Source organism: Oncorhynchus masou, chromosome 12, assembly GCF_036934945.1.
Source record: "Oncorhynchus masou masou isolate Uvic2021 chromosome 12, UVic_Omas_1.1, whole genome shotgun sequence".
Lineage (NCBI taxonomy): Eukaryota > Metazoa > Chordata > Actinopteri > Salmoniformes > Salmonidae > Oncorhynchus > Oncorhynchus masou.
Genome location: NC_088223.1, coordinates 87828436 through 87847863, shown reverse-complemented (window position 1 = coordinate 87847863; position 19428 = coordinate 87828436). Strand labels below are relative to the sequence as shown.

At 43.3% G+C, this 19428-nt stretch overlaps 1 protein-coding gene across 1 annotated transcript in view; it reads left to right on the top strand.

Moving 5' to 3' along the window:
* The first annotated feature begins 3984 nt into the window (after positions 1-3984).
* The window catches only part of LOC135549417 (transcription factor COE1-A-like), a 48731-nt gene continuing 33287 nt past the window's right edge, over positions 3985-19428 (top strand). The window contains exons 1-4 of the mRNA XM_064979387.1: positions 3985-4723; positions 5409-5565; positions 6448-6511; positions 7972-8027. Of these exons, the coding sequence (XP_064835459.1) occupies positions 4590-4723; positions 5409-5565; positions 6448-6511; positions 7972-8027 (411 nt within the window). The 5' untranslated portion in view covers positions 3985-4589. The remainder of the gene's footprint in view (positions 4724-5408; positions 5566-6447; positions 6512-7971; positions 8028-19428) is intronic.

Below are 19428 nucleotides of genomic sequence, written 5' to 3'. Positions count from 1 at the left end.
AGGGTTAATAGCACAATAATGTAAAGACTTAGGCCCTCAGTCCTCCAGAGTTGGGGTGTACCTGGACTACAAGGCAGGAATTCTGTCCTTACAGCGTCTCTGAAAAATTGGCCATCCTCCACTGAGTCCAGACCACATTCAATGAGGCTCTTTATCCTGGGCTTTGGTTTTATGATGAAACCATTGCTAAACTGTGTGATTTGTAGTAGAAGTTCAAGCACCCATAAGGAGGATATGTTGTTATTCTCTATTACTCTGTAGAGATCTATTACCCTTGTAGAGATATTAAACTTTTTTTAAACTAATAAACAAAATGCTGAAAACATGAATTATCCTTGGTCTTGCTTTCTCATTTTCATTGACAATAAACCTTTGGCTCGTCTACATGCATGGACACCAATGGCCTTTTGAGATGTGATGACAAGACCATAGAATAGATAAGTGTATATAACCAAGTTACATTTGTTATCATTTTTCTATTTGTTTTTGAAACTCTACATTGTTGGGCAGGCACCATATGTAAGCACTTCACTGTTGTTTACATAGCATGTGACAAATACAATTTGATTTGAGGTGCACTTGGCCACAAAAACCTGTTTTGGCATGGGTAGCAGCACAAATGGCTTTCTCCATTTTAAAGTTGTCAACAGATGGACTTCTTATGGGATCACAGCTCAGCAGGAGTGATCAGCCAATTATACTCCAGCACTGCAGGTGAAAGTAGGCCTAAATCACCAACTTTGGCTTTATGCCTGTAGTAGACAGTTCACTCCAGTGGGCACCTTTTCAGTTTGTTGCTGCCAATAAACTCGGAAGAAATGTCAGTCTACTACTTTGAAATGGAGATGGCGCTAAAAGGCACTGCCCAAACAGAAGCTAAAAAGTGTGCTCTCCCCCCAAAATAAATAAATACATACATGACCCCCCAAATATAATACTAACGCTACCTGGTATATTGTGTTAAATGCATGACCTCTATACGCTTAGTTTGCATCTTGAGTTCAAATTAAACTTGTATCTAGAACACACATCGACTATTGATGCATTGATTGTGCCTCCTGAGATCTAGGACACACGGTGGCGACGTTTCATCACTTTTGAAGGTGTAAAATCCTTGCACTTCAAGACCATCTGCAGACGGTAAAATAGTAAGCCGGCCTGTGGTTAAACCTTTAAGTATTCGTCTAAATTCAGTATATTATCCTGTTTTAATGTTTAGCCAGTGTCCTATGCCAACTACACACGTTCAGCCGGAATGTTACAATGAAACACAACAACTCAATGCAGCCTACTACGACGTAGGACTATACAAGAGAATGGCAATTGATAAGTGGCAGTTGGTTAGGAGTAGCACGAAAGAGTGGATCTAGAAACTATTAGCAGCAGGACAGTGTGCCAGGTACCTAAAACGTGCCTCAGTTGCGTTTACACAGACAGCCCAATTCTGATTAAAAAAAAAATCACTAATTGGTATTCTGACCAATCAGATCAGCTCTGAAAAATATCTGATGTGTTAAGATCTGATGTGATCGGTCAAACGACCAATTAGTGGTAAAATACATCAGAATTGGGCTACCTGTGGAAACGCAGCGTTATTTTCCTTCGTTGCCAATAATCCATCCGAGACATGATGCCTATTGACCACCGGAGGGAGCCGCAGTTGCATTTCAACTTTACTCCGTCACCAAACTTAGATGATTGAATCAACCATTTACAGAGGAAAGACCGTGGTGGGTGAGTAGAGTATAGCCTACCTCCGCACAAGCGTTAGCAACCTGTGTAGTCTTTCATCAGCACCCACAAAACCAACTTGTATTTAACGGCAGCAGGTAGCCTAATGGTTCAGAGCGTAGGGCCAGTAACTGAAAGGTAGCCTGTTCGAATCCCCAAGCCTACTATTTGAAAAAAATGTTAACATACCCTTGAGCAAGGCAATTAACTTAAATCACTCTGGTTAAGAGCGTCTGCTCAATGACTGAAATGCAAATGTAGCTTAATTGAATTTGACTTTGCTCCATTCTAGTAGCCTAGAGTGAATTGTTTTGGTGGCTAGTTTATTGTGAAATGTATCTGATTTAAAATTATACATATATATATATTGAAATATTGGTGAACATTGAGTTGACAATGCGTTCTAATTCATTAGATGCAATTTTTGTTCAATAGTTTAGGCCTTTACTCAAACAAGAGACTCAAATAATATGTATTCATCTTACTAATATACCTACTATGTTATGATACTGTTAGGCTAAGAACTATATGCTTATTTTATCGGTCTTGTGCACTGGGCCATTTAGATTTGTGGTTTGGAAGTCTGTGAAGGAATTAGATGAAGCCTATTTAAATATATACATCCATCTCTGATGTGAACACTTTGGAGGATAGTGGGAGGTAAACCATATCCATGTCTCAGGTGTGTCAGTCAGTCACGGAGAAGAGGAAAACAAACGGCTTTACATTTTTACCTGTTGTCTGTATATAGGCTATAAAATAACTCAGCCCAATAAGGTCAAAAAGTGTCATGTATAGTGACAGGCAAAATGTGCTAAATTTAACCGGGAAAATGTTGGCCTCTTTTAATCGTCCACGTTCTTCGTTTTTTAAATGTGTATTATTTGCCTAAATCATGATTCATGAAATTACTGATCAGAGTTTTTCTCTCTCGCGCTGCAAAATAGTCATAGCCTATTTCAGACTATTTATTTATCGCCGATAAAAAGCAGATTCAGAGAGAAAGGCAAAGACGAGGAATCTGGTAACAATTATGCCACATTGTTATTTCGAGCTAATTATTGCTGTCATTGTTTATCTCAGCGCTTCTTGTGGCGTTAGCATAAACAGTTACATTTAAATTGGAACCGTGAATGTGTTTTGTTTCATACCATATGGGTTTCATAAATGAGGTGAAACAATTGTATACAAACTAAGTGAGAAGAGGCAGGATAGTCTCTGTTTTGTGAAACAACTCTGTATGTCTGCCGCATTTCTCCACCACATGAAAGCAGAGTTTGGTCTTGAGACCAAAACTGCAATACAATTTTCTCACCCCCCCAAAAAATACTAGTATCTTCAACACCATGTCTTGATATTAACCCTGCTTATCGCATTTTCTGAACTCATCTCACGACTGTAACCTTGATATATGGGCCCATCACATAGCCTTGCATTGATACAGCCTGAAATTCAGTAACATGTTTGAAAGGCACGAGCTTTCACTTGCATGATATCATATGGATATATATAATGTTTTATATATAATTTCTAAATGGAACAAACAGTTAGGCTAAATGTTGTTCTGTATTCCTATATTGCAGTTGGATATATTAAAGTGTGTACAAGGATGTAAACTTCCACTGGTGTATCTGAAGTACGGACATCTGTGCAAAGTCTTCTAGTGGTGTTAGAATGTTTTTACATACGTGAACCATGGGTTGACATCTATAGTTTAATACTGTTCACTAGCCTAGCTAAGCCTAACATTAATCGTTTAAGACAGAGATTCCGGTGTGCTCAAACGTGTCTCTTCTCCCCTCTCCACTGCGGCCAAACAATGAGAGACTAAAACTAGATATATTGAAAAAAGTTGTTTTTTAAAATATATATTTTCCCCATAATAAGAAACACATCAAGGCCAGCGCTTTATCCAAAACTGATTCAGACATCTCTCACTGGGGGTTACACAGTCAGACACGTTTTCAAGACATATCGGAACTAATCAGAATTTCATCTCTTGTACGCTTCACTTCATGCAACCCATGTTTCGATATGGAGTTATCTTTGGCAACATTCTCCGAAAGCTCCTTTAAAGTGATCTCTGGCTTTGGCTGCGAGAGTGCGACTGTTGCGCGGTGGAGGTAAGGGAAGGGGCGGCCTTAAATACATCGCCTAATGAGGCGAGCCGTGGTTGGGCGTATCTGACACTGGGCTCGTCTTTGTTTGGGGGCAGCCCGCCTCTTACAGTCACTCCCTCTTCCCTCTGCTGGGGCTAGTGTGCTTGTGTTTAGTTCTCAGAGATAGTCAAATAGGATTCCTTTGGGAAGGGACACAAATCACTCCCATTTTAACAAGAGGAACAACACGGGATCTGCCTACACAAGGGTCCTCATCTTCTTGATTTCTTATTAATTTCCATTTGACAGAGATCATTGGGAAAAAGGAAACAAAGAGAGAGTAAAGGAAGAAAAAACTTGTCAGGGGATGAAGACATTTGATCTAGAACAATCTGAAAGCTCTAGTTGATCCCACTGACACCAGGGCTCGCTCATAGAGCAAGTATCCCCAATACAGGAGCGACATCGTCAAAAACCTCAAGCGAGATTTTGTTAATTTGCGCCGTCTTGCGTTTCGCTCGTTTGTCTTTTGATCTCCGTTTGAAGTGATTCTGTCTATGAGGCACCTGAATTTCGATACCTCGTCTTTGGACTCTTTTCGTATTTTTCTCTTGGTTTGAAGTAAACAGACAGACACACTGTCACAGGCATCAACGCGGACCCAGCACCATCCCACGCCCACGCCCGCCTTTTACCTGTGATTAGAGAACTGATTTTGGGACACTCGGTAAACAGAGAGAGAGGGAGCGCGATTTTGTAATGTTTGGGATTCAGGAGAGCATCCAAAGGAGTGGGAGTAGTTTGAAAGAGGAACCCATCGGGTCTGGGATGAACGCAGTTCGGACATGGATGCAGGGAGCCGGGGTGTTGGATGCGAACACCGCCGCTCAAAGGTAAGAAGCCGGAGACAGGCTCTTCCTCCCGGCGCGAAGGTTCCACCAGCGCACGGATGGTCCATGGTCCACACTGTTTTGGGAAACTATATTTTCAATGGACCAAATATTTTTTTGTCGCTCGCTACACTTGCAGTTTAGCGTACATGCTTTTTGCTCGAAGAATTGTTTTAAGTTTTCTTTGCCGCGGCAATGATGCTCCCCTCACCAGTGGGTGTTTAGCATGTAGCCTTATGGATGACTTCTATACTCTACTGTTAATTGGACATAGACAGAACAGTTAAAATAGGAGTCATAATAGTTATAATATAATAACTATAATATCATGATAATAAAAACATGTTAATTAAATTGGCCATGGAAATATGTTTCGTATATAGGCTTGCGTAGGCCTATCAATGCCACGAGCCTGGAGTATTGACAGGCATATCAACTCAACATCTTCATTAAAAGAGCCCACTTCTAAACATTCATTTTCCAAATTAGGCTATTTGTCGCACTGTTTAAAATTAGGCAAGTATCAAAAGATTCGCTTCGCAAAAAGGAACAGGATTTACACGGTTCGCTTCACAAACATGAACAGGACTTACACAAGTTTTACTCTCTAAGAGGCTAAGAACTTATTTCAAACGCTTAAGTCTGGTGATGCTCTAACAACGACTACCCCTTGCATGTCTATCCACAGTGGAGTGGGTCTTGCCCGGGCTCATTTTGAGAAGCAACCGCCATCAAATCTTCGAAAATCCAACTTCTTTCACTTCGTTTTGGCTCTATATGACAGACAAGGACAGCCTGTGGAAATCGAAAGGACGTCTTTCCTCGGTTTTGTCGAGAAGGAAAAGGTGAGTGATTTAATATATATATATTTTAGCAGCTTCTGTACGCACACTAAATTTCCCACATCCACATTTTGACACATAAAAAAGTCCAAAGCCTAGCTGTATCAGACTAATCGAGTTTGAAATGAAAAACCATTCAACCTGTGTATAGACCTGTGTATTTGTTTTGGGAAGCTTTACAAATATTTCCACATGTTCATGGCAATTAGGCTACATGCTCGTAATAGCCTAATAGTAACAAAATCCGAATGACAATGGACCTAATTATACTGATACTATAAAGAATAATACTACTAATAAAATATTCGTAGAATAATATTTGTAGAATAATATTTTGTATTTTGAAGTTGATACGGTATAGCCTTGTTGCCGTTGTATCTCTAAATATGTATACTTGTTTAAAATAATATAAAATATTTGACATAATACAATTAAAATCGATGTGTTTATCTCATTACAAAATATCAAGATTTAGCCTACTGTTATAGAAATATATTGGGAAATTATTTTGTGCATTTCAGTACATAAAACATAGGCTTAATAACATGATTTTTCCAATAAACCAGTTTCCATGTATTTGTATGGTAGCACTACATTAAGTAGCATAATTACTGCAGTGTCTTTTTGAGACGTTTCTCACCTTCAGCCATGCAAACAGTTCTCTATAGCCTACAGTTCAATAAGTGGCTGTTGAACGATACAAAATGTACGTGTACAATAATTATGCTACATTTCGCCAATCCAGATTATTATCAGATTATTATCGAGCTGATAATCAATACACTAGTTTATTTCTGCGAGCTCAGTCTAATTTGAACACAAGCGGACAAATATCCATTTTTATCAAATTGATTTGAACTCCACTTTAAACCTGCTCATTTACAGGAATCCACTGGAGAGAAGACTAACAACGGGATACATTATAGACTGCAACTTCTCTACAGTAATGGTAAGTGTACAACATTGGTCAACTCTCCAGTCGACAATGTTGTGCTTGTGTTCTTAGTCGCAGGAAACGGATACGTATGACCACAAACATGATTTGCATTACATTCTACAGAAATAACAGCACCAGGTGTCTTTTAGTTGAGCCTTTTCCCTAAAGTCATATTTAAGTTAATTTAAGATCAAGTAATTGTTACATATGAACAGACAAATCAAACGTTTAATTTTGGATTTAAAAAAATAAACATGCAATCATCAGTTAGACATCTGCTATAGAAACAGGTAGTCTATACTGTGAGTGAAAGAAAATCAACGTTTTTTTATCAGTAATAATAGCCTGGTGTAGAAGCAATACAATATTTACGGCTTTCTGAATCCCATGACCCGAATTGTCTTTTCATAATTAACAATTATCATAGCTAAATATTTTCCGCATATAAGCAGTCCAACCTGCGAGCACGTGTAGTGTACCTTGATCACAATGGCCTTGGTCCATCTTGTGACCCCGTCAGCAGCTATTTGTCTCACAGCAAAACAATCTAACTGTTTTTAGGTCGCCGTGTCGTGTGTTTGTCTATGATTGTTTTTGTGGGCTATGCTGTTCATTTTATTAGCGTCAATTGGTGTCGTTTTCATTGTTTCCATCACATTGCGAAGCTTCACAGTCTGTCTAGCAAACTAATTCTATTTGATTGTGTTAAGCTAATTAATGAATAGGCTCTAACCCATTGCGCAACAATATATTGTGACATTATTTCTGCCTTTTCCGTTGTCACTACCGGCTTGGAAGTATGGGCCTACGTTTCCTTTGTGTTTTTCATTTGTCTCAAATAGGTGTTTGGCAATAACTATTGTGTAATCCACCACAAATTGTGCCAATATTGTTTAAAGACTAACGATATTCACTAACATTGCTAATATCCATGGGAAATACATTTTGTTTGCCAATATTGAAAATAAATTGTGACTCTAATGTCAAGCATTATTGAATTATATTTTTCAATAATGAATGGTCCTCCTGAAGTCTGGAGGATGAAGTTCAGTAACTGATTTAGTTTTAATCCAACCTTTGCTGAAAAATGTTTATTTATTGACACAAGTGAATTGCTTTAGATTAAGAATACTGTAATGGTAAATTACATACCAAAAATTAATTTAATTAACCTGCAGAGTATCTTTAATATTTTCAGTGAGGCCGAATTTGTTGCCTCAATGCATAGTTTGGCATTTATGATAGTCATCGTCTCTGTTTCAATGTGTGACATTGTGTATCAGGCCAGGGTACCTAATTCTATTGAAACCGTCTCCACTCATGTCTTTTCTCCTGTTCTTTCCTTCTCTCTCTCTCTCTCTCTCTCTCTCTCTCTCTCTCTCTCTCTCTCACACTCTCTCTCTTTCTCTCTCTCTCGCTCTCTCTCTCTTTCTCTCTCTCTCGCTGTCTCTCTGTGTGTGTGTGTGTGTTAGGCATCAGGACAGAGCAGGACTTTTATGTGCGACTCATTGACTCCATGACTAAACAGGTAAGGCTCTATCCCCACGTCCCTCTGCCTAACAATGACAAGTAATACAGAACAACATTAAAACAACATGTTGAAGAAGTGAAGGGAGGAGAAACAGTAACATTTCTCAGGTGGACCTGGAACAGGAGGCAGGAGACAACAGCCCATGGCAGACTGTGTGTACACGGAGCCCTCTGGGCCTGTGTCACATTTGGACAGGTCCCCGCTCACTTGGTAACCCTGACAGCCCAGAGTGTCTCCTTGTATTATGCCCCTAACAATGAAGAGGGGGACCCATTGAAGTGTCTTTTGCTGAGCCGCTCTGCTCTCACTGTAATAATCATGCTGTTGGTTTGAGTGGGGTTTGGATGGACACTTGCCTTGCTTATTATTTAGATTTTATTCATAAGAAAATAGAGTTATTTAATTGACTTTCAAGTGCAGGAGTTAACTATTTGGAAAGCTTTTTTTATATGATGTATTTTTTGAGACAGACGTTGTAATCTGACACCCTCAAGAAAGTTACAATGTCATACACTGAATTATAATGTTCAGAGATATTATTTCCCGGTCTTTAGCCAACTCTGTACCGTTTCTGTTTCCCCTCCTGGAATTCACCCCTATGGATAGTGTGACATGTTTGGTGTTTGGCTAACGTGCTCGTTAGCGGGCTCAGGGTAATGGCAGGCTGCTGAGAGGAGAAACATGCTACACTCTCTTAACGCTCACTAACATACGGTGTCACACTGCACTGGCGTCACAGCGAATATCAAATGGCATTAAACCCCAGTAGCTGCCACTCAGACCGTGTCAGTCTGGCAGTCTTGTTGTCTCTTAATAAACTGTTTAACCTTCTTGGCGAGGGGAGAGAGAGGCAGAGGTTTGAGGGCTCACACATTGTTTTCTTTCTGTCCGCACTTAGAATTCCTATTGTTGTGTTTTTTAACTCTGTCGATGAGAGGATTCGAGAGTTTTAGGAATATGCTAGACTAACAAGTAGTGGTTCTTGCTGCTGTTGATGGACTACAACAACTATTTGAAATAGGAACCTGATTATTTTGTTTTCATACTATCAGTGTAGAAGCTCCTCTAATTTGTATACAATATTTTTTTTCGTTTGTGAATTATTGCTAGATGTATGACTAGTATGGCGTGAGGCACAGTACATGGTGCATATATGTATTTCATAACCAGATGAGTCAGATGACTTACTGACCAGTTTGTTTTAGCTCTGGGCATCTCTGTAGTGGTCTATCAAGAATGTGAACAAAGCCAGAGCACAGGCCTCAATCTCTCTCTCTCTCTCTCTCTCTCTCTCTCTCTCTCTCTCTCTCTCTCTCTCTCTCTCTACCTCTACCTCTACCTCTCTCTCTCTCTCTCTCTCTCTCTCTCTCTCTCTCTCTCTCTCTCTCTCTCTCTCTCTACCTCTACCTCTCTCTCTCTCTCTCTCTCTACCTCTACCTCTCTCTCTCTCTCTCTCTACCGCTCTCTCTACCTCTACCTTTACCTCTACCTCTACCTCTCTCTCTATCTCTACCTCTACCTCTCTCTCACTACCCCTCTCTGTTTCTCTCTCTCTCTCTCTCTCTCTCTCTCTCTCTCTCTCTCTCTCTCTCTCTCTCTCTCTCTCTCTCTCTCACTCTCTGGTTGACAGAGCTGTCACTGGGGCCTCACAGCTCATAGTAAATACCAGAGGTGCTAATACTGGAGCCCAGAGTGTGGAGACATAAACATTCCAACTCTGTCAAATTGTTTGTTGATCATTGCTTGACAACCATTTTCAGATCTTGCCAGAGATTTTGAAGCAGATTTAAATCAAAACTGTAACTCTGCCACTCAGGAACATTCACTGTCTTCTTGGTAAGCAACTCCAGTGGTGATTTGGCCTGTTAGGTGATTTGGTGTTTTAGGTTATTGTCCTGCTGAAAGGTGAATTCATCTCCCAGTGTCTAGTGGATAGCAGACTGAACCAGGTTTTCCTCTAGGATTTTATCTGTGCTTAGCTCCATTCCATTAATATTTTATCCTGAAAAACTCCCCAGTCCTTCATAAATACAAGCACACCCATAACATGATGCATCCACCACTATGCTTGAAAATATGGAGAGTGGTACTCAGTAATGTGTTGTATTGGATTTGGCCCCAACATAACACTCTGTATTCAGGACTAAAATATAATTGCCTTGCTACATTTTTAGCAGTGCTACCTTAGCGTCTTGTTGTAAACAGGATGCATGTTTTTGAATGTTTGTATTCTGTACAGGCTTCCTTCTTTTCACTCTGTCAATTAGGTTAGTAGTGTGGAGTAACTACAATCTTGTTGATCCATCCTAAGTTTTCTCCTATCACAGCCATTAAACTCTGTAACTGTTTTAAAGTCACCATCTGGCCTCGTTGTGAAATCTCTGAGCAGTTTCCTGGGTGTATTGATATACCATCCAAAGTGTAATTAGTAACTTCACGGTGCTCATAGGGACATTCAATGTCTGTTTTTTTTTATTTTACCCATCTACAAATAGGTGCCCTTTTGCAAGGCATTGGAAAACCTCCCTGATCTTTGTGGTTGAATCGGTGTTTAAAATTCACTGTTCAACTGAGGGACCTTAAAGGGGGACCTTAAAAATCATGTTTAACACTATTATTGCAGTGAGTCCAAGGAACTTATTATGTAACTTGTTAAGCACATTTTTACTCCTGAACACATTTAGGCCTTAACAAATTGGTTAAATACTTATTGTCTCAAGACATTTCAGCTTTCAACGTAAACGTTTTTATTAATTTGTTAAACAATGTAAAAACATAATTCCACTTTGATATTATGGGATGTTGTGTGTTGGCCAGTGACACAAAAATCTGCATTTGATAAATTTGAAATTCATGCTGTAACACAACAAAATGTGGAAAAGGTCAAGGGGTGTGAATACTTTCTGAAGGCATTGCATACAGTAGTATGGAGGCTGGATGATAAGAAGGGAAAATATATATTTTGAACTATTTCTGACCAGGGAAAACTCTGGGTGGTTGTTGTAGCCTATATCTACAGTACCAGTCAAAAGTTTGGACACACCTACTCATTCAAGATTTTTTCTTAATTTTTACTATTTTCCACATTGTAGAATAATAATGAAGACATCAAAACTGTTTGATGGTTCATCTGAGGGCATAGGTCATTTCTTATAAACTACCGTATTAGTGTCCTACTCCTTGAAAGCGGCAGCCTTTAGCTTGGTGCGGATGTTGCCTGTAATCCATGGCTTCTGGTTGGGATATGTACGCACGGTCACTGTGGGGAAGATGCCGTCAATGCACTTATTGATGAATCCGATGACTGAGGTGGTGTAGTCCTCAATGCCATTGGATGAATCCCGGAACATATTCCTGTTTGTGCTAGCAAAACAGTTCTGTAGTGAAGCATCCGCGTCATCTGACCACTTCCGTATTGAGGGAGTCACTGGTACTTCCTGCTTTAGTTTTTTGCATGTAAGCAGGAATCAGGAGGATAGAATTATGGTCCGATTTGCCAAATGGAGGGCGAGGGAGAGCTTTTTATGCGTCTCTGTGTGTGGAGTAAAGGTGGTCTAGAGTTTTTTTTTCCTGGAGTTGCGCATGTGACGTGCTGGTTGAAATAAGGTAAAACCGATTTAAGTTTGCCGGCATCATACGATCAGGAAAAACCTGGTAGCTCTAATAATAAGGTTTAACAGTAGAAAGACTGCTGTAGTCTGTTGATGACATGGGGGCTGGGGGAAAGGAAGACTAACAAGTGGTCCAGCCAAACCATTGTTGTGCTTGGTTAGGAAGGATAAGGTCAACATGATCGGATCCAAAGCCCCATGCACATTCTCTCCAGCGAGGAGCCTGTCTGTCTGTCTGTCTGTCTGTCTGTCTGTCTGTCTGTCTGTCTGTCTGTCTGTCTGTCTGTCTGGTCTGGTCTGGTCTGGTCTGGTCTGTCACAGCTATGAGTCCCAGTGTCTGATCACAGTGCTGCCTGCGTGCTGCTGGTCCAGCCCTCATGGAAATCAAGGATTATCATACTAATGCTATAAACCTACCCACAGAGTTTTAAGACTCACTGTGTTGTTATTACTGTGGCCAACACCACCACCACCACCACTGCACTGTACTGTGGCTCCAATGGATCAACCACTAATGTGTCACTGTGGCTTCATACCCTACTAGAGATAGCCTGACAGGGAAAACGGAGGAGGAGTTTATGGTGAGGTTTATGGTGAGTGGATAACGGTATTGACAACTACCATGCATGTTGTAATCACACCTGTTAGTAGTACTCTCATTTTCATCACAACCATAGAATTGCAGTAATAAACATAGTATTTATTGTATAACCAACTATAAAATCAGCACTACTATCACACAGAATAGAGAGAGAGTAGTGCCCCGAATGTCAGTCTGACAGTTGTATCTGCGATCATGTTCGTCACCGTTGACAGATCTGATAAAGACAGAAAGCAGGCAGGAGGGCCTCTCCTCACTCTCCCTCCTTCTCTCTCTTCTTCTCACCCTCCCACTTTATCTATCACTCGCTTACCTGCTCTCTCTCCGCCTCTCTTCCTCTCCTACCCTGAGGTTTGGAGCCAGAACAGCTGAGCTGGGGGTGGGGTGGGATGGGGTAGTTGCTAGTTTGAGGGGGGAACAAAGACGGAGACAGGCAGACTGATCGTGGCACCTCTTTAAAAGTATCTGTGTTGCTGTGGCGGCGGCCTGGGAAGAAAGGCTGCCGTGCTCCTGGTGGCACGCTAACCGATGACGCTAACAGAGTGGGAAGTGCGTTTCCACATATTTATAGCAACTTGTTTACACACCTTGGATTTGAGCCGTCATATCAAAGCCAATGAGGAAAATGGCAAATGAAAATGGAAAAGTGTGCGGCGTGAGTTTAAATATGTATTAAAAGGCACATGAAGGCTACATGTTTGTTAATGCAACGGGTGCATCATGTTGTTGTCGGCACAGGTGTGAATGTCATGTACGTGCTGCACCGACGGTGGAGGTAGAGGGAGCATGTCTTGTTTTTTATGCACGGTGGACTTCAAAGATAGAACGACCGTAAAATGAGTAGTAGGTCAAACTTAACTAAATAACCTATCTGATACAAACTGCACTTCTCCACTTGCAGCCAGATTCTCTCCTAATTACAATTCCAGATGTGTCAGAAGCTGTATACAATATGTTCGACACCAAACACTTCAATGACACTAACAAACCAGACAAAGGGCTATTCATCTATTCTATGAGACATTTCCTGCCGTTGGGAGGCTGCCCGATAATAGCGTTGGATATTCAGCCTTGTTCAGGATTATATTGTGGTAGTAGTAATGAGGAGTGTGGTGAGGTTGCTAAAGCTGAGGCCTGGAAGTCTGGGCGATATGGGGCTGATCGTCTGGGCACCGTCCCTCAGCACCCTCTCTTGGTGTGGATAAATGAAGGTGTGACTTAGCAACTCCTGTTTTTATAACCTTGACTGAAAGACAAGCCAAAAATACCACTATGTTATTTATGTTTTGTGTTAATGAGTTTGCATCCTTGCCACTGCTCTGTGTGTACTTCCTGTTTCTTTCCTGCTTGTGAGAGAGAGAAAAATACAAGCTTTTCAGCGCTATTCATTTAGCATTATTATTATCATTTTTTACATATTTAGTGAACATGGTGAAAACATAAACTCACAGAGTGAAAGGGTTTCAATGATTTTGACAAACTCTTGGCATCCCCTCTAACAAAGGACTCGGGATATTTAATCTTCATTTTTTAAATTTGTGGAGCATGTATATTATTTCATGACTTTATATTTCTACGAGTTCATCTGTCATGATTAATATTTCTCTACTGGAGGACATCATTGCACAAGGTCTGGCTGTGCTCAGTAAAGAGCTGGACATTGAGAGCAGTGTATTCCTAGCCTGCAGACGTTGATTCATGCAGTGCTGTTTTAGAAGACCTTGGTCCTTATTCTGTCAAAGTGAAACCAAAGGAACAAGTCATTTTCATCGTCACCCTGACTGCATAAGTAGCTGTGGAGCTTGTTTTTCACTCACTGTTATGAGGGAACAGATACATTCTAACACCATATTTACACCTGCACACGAGGCTGCTGATTGGAGTGTCGTGTGGTTACCGTGCCGACTCCATGCGGTGACTGTTTTGCCGTCAAAGAGAGATTTGCCGGCACTGGGATATGTTGTTAGGTTATGGGTGGGTGACAACAAAGCTGAGTCATTTTGGAAGAGGTGTACGCTGGTCCAGATGGTGTGTCACTCTCCAGTCTGGCATCCCAACTGCTCGCCCACACCTCGCCTCCCCTCTTCTCTCCTCCCTCTTACCGCCCCACCGTCACCGCCATGGGCATAGAGTTTACAAGCTAGAGTAGATAGACTGAGGCCATTACACTCCTACCAGGCAGACAGTGGCAGAAATCCGCGAGCAGCTAGCACCCTCTTCACTGTTAACGACAGAGTGAGGTGGAAGCAGTGCAGGCAGAGAAACACTGCCCTTCCTGTATTTGTGAAGCACTCTGCACGATGAGTCATGAATATTCAATCCAATATTCAATCAAAAAGAAGAGAATGTTCCCGGAAAAATAACAGAACATTCCGAACAGAATAACAGAACATTCCCAGTTACCACTGCACTCATAAAGCACCGAGCAGCTCAGTCCACTTTCCATAAAACACGTCCGTGAGTAGTGTAGCATATTCACAATGACGGCTTATGCATCCCTGTGGTTTTAAAGAGTCACAGTGTGAATCATGCACTACATGACCAAAAGTATGTGAACACCTGCTCGTCGAACATCTCATTCCAAAATCATGGACATTAATATGGAATTGGTCCCCCTCCCCCCTGCTGCTATAATAGCTTCCACTCTTCTGGGAAGACTTTCCACTAGATGTTGGAACGCTGCTGCTATAACAGCCTCCACTCTTCTGGGAAGGCTTTCCACTAGATGTTGGAACATTGCTGCTATAACAGCCTCCACTCTTCTGGGAAGGCTTTCCACTAGATGTTGGAACATTGCTGCTATAACAGCCTCCACTCTCTTCTGCTGGAACAGGCTTTCCACTAGATATTGGAACGTTGCTGCTATAACAGCCTCCACTCTTCTGGGAAGGCTTTCCACTAGGATAGATATTGGAACATTGCTGCTATAACAGCCTCCTCTCTTCTGGGAAGGCTTTCCACTCCAGATTGCTGAACATTGCTTTGCTATGTTAACAGCCTCTGCTGCTATAACAGCCTCCATCTGGGAAGGCTTTCCACTAGATGTTGGAACATTGCTGCTATAACAGCCTCCTCTCCTCTGGGAAGGCTTTCCACTAGATGTTGGAACATTGCTGCAGGAACTTGATTCAATTCAGCCACAAGAGCATTTGTGGGGTCGGGCACTGATGTCGATTAGACCTGGCTCGCAGTTGGCGTTCCAATTCAACCCAAATGTGTTTCGATGGGGTTGAGGTCAGGGCTCCATGTAGGCCAGTGAAGTTCTTCCACACCAATATCGGGGGAAAAAAACATTTCTGTATGGATCTCGCTTTGTGCAAGGGGGCGTTGTCATGCTGGAACAGGAAAGGGTCTCCCCCAAACTGTTGCCACAAAGTTGGAAGCACAGAATCATCTAGAATGTCATTGTATACTGTAGCGTTTAGATTTCCCTTCACTTAAACTAAGGGGCCTAGCCCGAACCATGAAAAACAGCCCCAGACCATTATTCCTCCTCCACCAAACTGTACAGTTGGCACTATGCATTCGGGTAGGTAGCATTCTCCTGGCATCCGCCAAACGCAGATTCGTTGGTTGGACTGCCAGAAGGTGAAGCATGATTCATCACTCCAGAGAACGCGTTTCCACTGCTCCAGAGTCCAATGGCTGTGAGCTTTACACCACTCCAGCCGACGCTTGGCATTGTGCACGGTGATCTTAGGCTTGTGTGCAGCTGTTCGTTCATGGAAACCCATTTCATGAAGCTCCAGACAAACAGTTCTTGTGCTGATGTTGCTTCCAGAGGCAGTTTGGATCTCGGTAGTGAGTGTCGCAACTGAGGACAGATGATTTTTACACGCTGCACGCTTCAGCACGCGGCGGACCCATTCTGGGAGCTTGTGTTGCCTACCACTTCGCTGCTGAGTCGTTTTTGCTCCTAGACATTTCTACTTCACAATAACAACACTGAGTTGACCGGGGCACCTTTAGCAGGGCAGACATTTCACGAGCTGACTTGTTGGAAAGGTGGCATCCTACGACGGTGCCACGTTGAAAGTCACTGAGCTCTTCAGTAAGGCCATTCTACTGCCAACGTTTGTCAATAGAGATTGCATGGCTGTTTGCTCGAGTTTATACATCTGTTAACAACGGCTGTGGATGAAATAGCCCGAATCCACTCATTTAAAGGGGTGTCCACATACTTTTTGTATATATATAGTACAGAGTCACAGTGTGAGCAGTGACAGTGACTCAGTCAACCTGTTCTTCTCAGTAGGGGTCAGTAGGGGTCAGCAGGGGTCAGCAGGGCTCAGAGGCTCCCTCAACTGTGACACTCCTGTGTAACGCTCTCTTCTCAGCTCCTCTCGTCTCTCTTATCAGCTCCTCTTCTCTCTCTTCACAGCTCCTCTCGTCTCTCTTCTCAGCTCCTCTCCTCTCTCTTCTCAGCTCCTCTCCTCTCTCTTCTCAGGTCCTCTCGTCTCTCTTCTCAGCTCCTCTCGTCTCTCTTCTCAGCTCCTCTCGTCTCTTTTCTCAGCTCCTCTTCTCTCTCTTCTCAGCTCCTCTCCTCTCTCTTCTCAGCTTCTCTTCTCTCTCTTCTCAGCTCCTCTCCTCTCTCTTCTCAGCTCCTCTCCTCACTCTTCACAGCTCCTCTCCTCTCTCTTCTCAGCTCCTCTTCTCTTCTCTTCTCAGCTCCTCTCCTCTCTCTTCTCAGCTCCTCTTCCCCCTCTTCTCTCTCTTCTCAGCTTCTCTCCTCTTCTCAGCTCCTCTTCTCTCTCTTCTCAGCTCCTCTCCTCTCTCTTCTCAGCTCCTATTCTCTCTCTTCTCAGCTCCTCTCCTCTCTCTTCTCAGCTCCTCTCCTCTCTCTCTCTCTTCTCAGCTCCTCTCAGCTCCTCCTCTTCTCTTCTTCAGCTCCTCTCCTCTCTCTTCTCAGCTCCTATTCTCTCTCTTCTCAGCTCCTCTCCTCTCTCTTCTCAGCTCCTCTTCCCCCTCTTCTCTCTCTTCTCAGCTCCTCTCCTCTCTCTTCTCAGCTCCTCTTCTCTCTCTTCTCAGCTCCTCTCCTCTCTCTTCTCAGCTCTCTTCTCAGCTCCTCTCTATCTCTTCTTCTCTCTTCTCAGCTCCTCTCCTTCTCTTCTCACCTCCTCTTCTCTCTCTTCTCAGCTCCTCTCCTATCTCTTCTCAGCTCCTCTTCTCTCTCTTCTCAGCTCCTCTCCTCTCTCTTCTCAGCTCCTCTCCTATCTCTTCTTAGCTCCTCTCGTCTCTCTTCTCAGCTCCTCTCCTCTCTCTTCTCAGCTCCTCTCCTCTCTCTTCTCAGCTCCTCTCCTCTCTCTTCTCAGCTCCTCTTCTCTCTCTTCTCAGCTCCTCTTCTCTCTCTTCTCAGCTCCTCTCCTCTCTCTTCTCAGCTCCTCTCCTATCTCTTCTTAGCTCCTCTTCTCACTCTTCTTAGCTCCTCTTCTCACTCTTCTTAGCTCCTCTCCTCTCTCTTCTCAGCTCCTCTCCTATCTCTTCTCAGCTCCTCTCCTCTCTCTTCTCAGCTCCTCTCCTTTCTCTTCTCAGCTCCTCTCTTCTCTCTTCTCAGCTCCTCTTCTCTCTCTTCTCTCTCTTCTTAGCTCCTCTTCTCTCGCTTCTCTCTCTACTCAGCTCCTCTTCTCTCTCTTCTCTCTCTACTCAGCTCCTCTTCTCTCTCTCCTCTCTCTTCTCAGCTCCTCTCCTCTCTCTCCTCCGCTCCTCTCCTCTCCACTTCTCACTCTTCTCAGCTCCTCTTCTCTCTCTTCTCAGCTCCTCTCTTTTCTCAGCTCCTCTTCTCTCTCGTTACATAATGTTCTGCTCTGCAGCACTGTGGGAAGCCAGGACCCGGGATGGCCCCTTCCTTCCCTCCCTCCCACCTTGGACAGAAATATCGGACGGGTCCCGCAGAGTTCTCACGACACACGCTGCTATTCATTAAACATCCCCCGGCCAGAGGCAGTAAATACTACGTTAAGCTCTTAGGGCCGCTCTGTGTGTTTTTGTGTTGTTCAAGTGGAATCTGTTCTTTCAAATTCCAGGGAGGGAGGGAGAGAGAGAGGGTGTTCGTTGTGATAGCGGGACAGGACGGGCGGGGAGGAGAGGGCATGATGGTCTTTGACTGGACAATGAGATTTAGCATTCCAACAGTCCTTTTAAATTTGTGGAATGTTTATAATCTGCATGGAATATTTGGGTAGCACAATCACTAAGGATAATGTCTACCAGTGTAGTGTTCTGTTTTGCATCCAAGTCTTAGGTGGTGAATTGAAAGGCCACATTTGTTTCCAATGATCAGCTGATTGTCATGTATATGTTTCAGACAGACAGAGCATTGGGCTCCAACCTCCAAACAAGTCTGCATTCCAAATTGCACCGTGTTCCCTAGATAGTGTGCTAATTCTGAGCGGAGTCCTTTAGGGTCCTGGTCAAATTCAAATTCAATGCCTATATGGAATACGGTACCATTTAGGACACAGGACATGTTACAGAGAGACAGGAAGTCATATTTCCATCCGCACTAACAGCCCCGTTTGACTGGACCACAGCCCCGTTTGACTGGACCACAGCCCTGTTTGACTGGACCACAGCCCTGTTTGACTGGACCACAGCCCCGTTTGACTGGACCACAGCCCCGTTTGACTGGACCACAGCCCTGTTTGACTGGACCACAGCCCCGTTTGACTGGACCACAGCCCCGTTTGACTGGACCACAGCCCCGTTTGACTGGACCACAGCCCTGTTTGACTGGACCACAGCCCACAACCCTCAACTAACCCTCACCTTACCCTCACCTTACCCTCACCTTACCCTCACCTAACCCTCACCTTACCCTCACCTTACCCTCACCTAACCCTCACTGTACCCTCACCTTACCCTCACCTTACCCTGTTTGACTGGACCACAGCCCTGTTTGACTGGACCACAGCCCTGTTTGACTGGACCACAGCCCCGTTTGACTGGACCACAGCCCCGTTTGACTGGACCACAGCCCTGTTTGACTGGACCACAGCCCCGTTTGACTGGACCACAGCCCTGTTTGACTGGACCACAGCCCCGTTTGACTGGACCACAGCCCCGTTTGACTGGACCACAGCCCTGTTTGACTGGACCACAGCCCCGTTTGACTGGACCACAGCCCTGTTTGACTGGACCACAGCCCTGTTTGACTGGACCACAGCCCTGTTTGACTGGACCACAGCCC